The 3,472-nt window shown below is 42.5% G+C and overlaps 1 protein-coding gene across 1 annotated transcript; it reads left to right on the plus strand.

Moving 5' to 3' along the window:
- Window positions 1–218: 218 nt before the first annotated feature.
- On the plus strand, window positions 219–1,495 carry LOC148018963 (BTB/POZ domain-containing protein). The gene is made up of 3 exons (XM_087701468.1): window positions 219–653; window positions 805–910; window positions 1,269–1,495. Exons 1-3 carry the CDS (start codon window positions 542–544, stop codon window positions 1,345–1,347), a joined length of 297 nt encoding a protein of 98 aa, XP_087557594.1. The 5' UTR covers window positions 219–541; the 3' UTR covers window positions 1,348–1,495.
- Window positions 1,496–3,472: the final 1,977 nt, after the last annotated feature.

The following is a 3,472-nucleotide window of genomic DNA, read 5'->3' on the forward strand; positions in this document are numbered from 1 at the left end:
TTGTTGTGGAGTTAGTCCCCTATGCCCTTTGTGTTGAAGGCAAGCAGAGGACATGTCCCATCTCTTCTTGGATGCACCTCAATCATAAGAAGATTTGGAGGAGCTTTGAGAAAACAATGTTTAAGATGGGGTTCCATAGCTCAATCAAATGTAAGTAGGCATTGCTAGGTGATAGGGGTGGCATGATTGAAGAAGCTTGGTAGATCTAGGTAGTTTAATAGGGGTCATGATGGAATGGGCACAAGAGTATTTGGAACGTTAGGGTTGTGGGGAAGCCTACGGGCAAGATGGTCTGCGGAGAAACGGCCTGATTTTTTACACCAAGGCATGCGATGCTGCAGCTCGTGATCTTCTTGTTAGTACGTAATGCAGGGATTATAATTTAATGGGAACTTCTTGTAAAAGGAATTTTAGCTTTAGGCGAGACTGTTAGGGTTTCGCTTCAGTTCCATACTGCAGAGAGCGTGAGAGGGCGCGAAACAGAGAGAGGAGAGCCTTATAGAAAGAGAGGATAGGTCTGTAGATCTAGCGACGGTCTACAATGAGGAAGGAGGACACCGTCAAGCTCATCAGTGCCGAAGGCTTCGAGTTTGTCATCGACAGATCTGCGGCCCTCGTCTCCGAGACGATCAAAAACATGCTTACCTCGACAGGTCGTGCCATTGACAATCGTTTTCCTCGTCCTGAGTTCTTATGTCTTCTGCTTACGTCCGTCTCATCTCGTTTCTGTTATTTTCCCATGGTATTCTCGCAGAACGTTCTGATATATCGCCTTCACGCTGTCGATTTCTGCGTCTCTGACAGGTAACTTCCAAGAGAAGGAGTATGGAGAGGTTGCGTTCCCTGAAATTAGCACCCGAATTCTTGAGAAAGTCTGCCAGTACTTTTATTGGTCTTTGCAGTTTGCGAGGTAGCGTTTCCTTGTCACACATGCTAATGCCGCCTTTGTATCTTTGTAGCATTCAAAGATTATGTAACGAGTCTAGGTTTTAGGCACCGTTCCCCTTATGAATCTATGTTTAGGCCTCCCGACTTCTCACTGGCTGCGCTGCTTCCTCCTTATTCGTGTAGCATTTTGCCGTTGACTGTGCAGATTTGCGTTTCAAGCGTCCTGGGTTTCTCTTTTGCCTATGCTGCCTTAATGTTTCATCTCTTTAGAGTATTGTTAATTTCATGTTATCTTACTTCTTATGTCTGCAGCCTTAATGTTTCTTCTTCCGAGTGCCGTTGAAATCATGTTATCTTCTGAAGCCTTTTCATGTCTGCAGTGGTAAGGAAGTCGAGTTTTCCATTGAGCCTGAAATATCGCTGGAGCTTATGATGGCCGCCAATTACCTGAATACATGATGATCTAGAACGTTTCTGTAACAAAATAGTTCTAGGCATTGCGGCGTCCAGTGAAGGCAGAAGGGTCTACCAAAGTTGGCTGCTTCCATTGTACAATTTTTTGTATGATACAGCAAGAGAATTTGATACTCAGTTCTTGTGGAAGAAAGAGGTTTAAAAAGTGATTACGCTTTTTTTGGTGTTTGTCCGTATCTCTCTTAGCACAACTGTTTGAGGCGGGCATCTTAAATCCGTGTGATGCCTGCCAGTTGTTGTGCTTACAGCGAATGCCTTCTTTCATCCTTCAAGATTGGAAGGGGTTAGCGGCCAGACAACCGTAGGGTTTCTTTCCACAGAGAGAAGATAATCAATATCTTCTCCCTACTATCTTGAAACTCACAACGTTTTTGTGGTGAATTACAAGCTAGATTGTGTATGTAGCTTGATGATGATTTTGAGGCGAGGTTACTTTAAATCGTCTAATGATCTCTTACGCTTGAATTGTCAATTGGTAGGATCATTCACAGTAACAAGATCCATGGCCGTTCCTTAAAGCATCTCATGCTTCAAGGTACATGAAGGCATGTCGAACAGCTCTGAGATTGGCTGTACGTCTCATTGCTATACTGACTCGTAGATTGTTAATCTGAAGGGCCGTTTGCAGTAGAAGATTCAAGACCGTTTCTCAAAACCTTAAGGTTCGAACTTCAAGAAGGCATGTAAAACAGCTCCAAGATTGTTCCTTCCGCCCTTCTGCTGTACTGACATTTTTCGTGCCTTGTAAAGCTTTGTCTAAGTATTTATTGGAGGGTGAACGGCCTCCTATAATCCAGAAGGGTGGTACATTGCTTTTAGAGGAGGGGGGTTGAACATTATTACTAAATGTGGCATTCTCAAAGCCTTTAGAAATGATAACCTTGTGTTGTTGTCCATGTAGCTGGAAGCCTGGCTCATGGCTTTTTGGGAGAGGTAAAACAAACAGTGTGATGTTTTGTGAAATGCGATAGAAATTACAGCATTTGCAAAGTAGCTTTTGACATGTTTCCATGTGGGAAAAGGAGTGCCCCCCCCCCTACCGCGGCATTTTGACTAAGGGTGGGTTCACACTTGCATGGTGGACAAAAGGGTGAAAAATCCCCTTTTCCACCCATCTACAAGTATTTCCCAAGAGTTGTCTACCATCTCATTCACATTAGTGGTGGACAAAGAAAGGAGCCAAAGAGAAGACACACTTGCACGGTGGACAAAAGGGTGAAAAATCCCCTTTTCCACCCATCTACAAGTATTTCCCAAGAGTTGTCTACCATCTCATTCACATTAGTGGTGGACAAAGAAAGGAGCCAAAGAGAAGACATGGCATGAAGGAGAAGTATCCGTGCCGGGTAGGCCGGAAGAGGAGCAAAAACTTGGCCATGACGTGTCAAAAAAAGCCCCTAAATTTTTTGGCCGTCCACCATGTGTGTGAACATACAGTTTTCCATGCTGAAATTTGATTGGCCATTTGTATTTGAGATGCTTGTTTGTCTAGCGAGTTTGAACCCACCCTAAATGTCCTTTTGCCTATAGGGTCATATTGTAGTGATTTGAATATGGGTTGAGTTCTAAGGTATCTTGAGTCCCATGTTTGATTACTTGTTTAATCTTTGCTTCATGTAATCATGACTAAAATGATGTCTTTGCCAAGTGTGCACATTGTGCCAAGTTTGCTAGTAAACACTTGTTTGTCAAATTCATGATTGTTTTTTTGATAAGAACCTTGTGGTGCAGTACACCTATCACACGATGAAGATATAATGTTATGCATATGTTAAATACCCATGTCAAATCACATGTTTCAAAACACAAATATGTACATATTATCTAATGTATAGATAGATAGAAAGAATAATTTGCCTTGCACTTGTGTGTCAAGTGTGCAAGTATACACAATGAGTGAAATGAAAGGATTGTCTTATCAATCCTTGCGATAGGTATACATCAACTTACAATGCATGGGACTTCAAAGCAAAGCCTCCCCTAAGCCTTTCCCCCTCCCCAACCATAAAACACTAGTTACATGTGCTCTACAGGTTAGACTAGATGCAAGATTTGTTACAAGATAATCCCACGTAAGTATAACTTGGGATTGTAGGTATAGACAACATGA

The sequence above is a fragment of the Lygodium microphyllum genome, chromosome 20 (assembly GCF_053477565.2).
Source record: "Lygodium microphyllum isolate KBCC chromosome 20, Lygodium_microphyllum_v1.1.10, whole genome shotgun sequence".
In the NCBI taxonomy this organism is placed as follows: domain Eukaryota; kingdom Viridiplantae; phylum Streptophyta; class Polypodiopsida; order Schizaeales; family Lygodiaceae; genus Lygodium; species Lygodium microphyllum.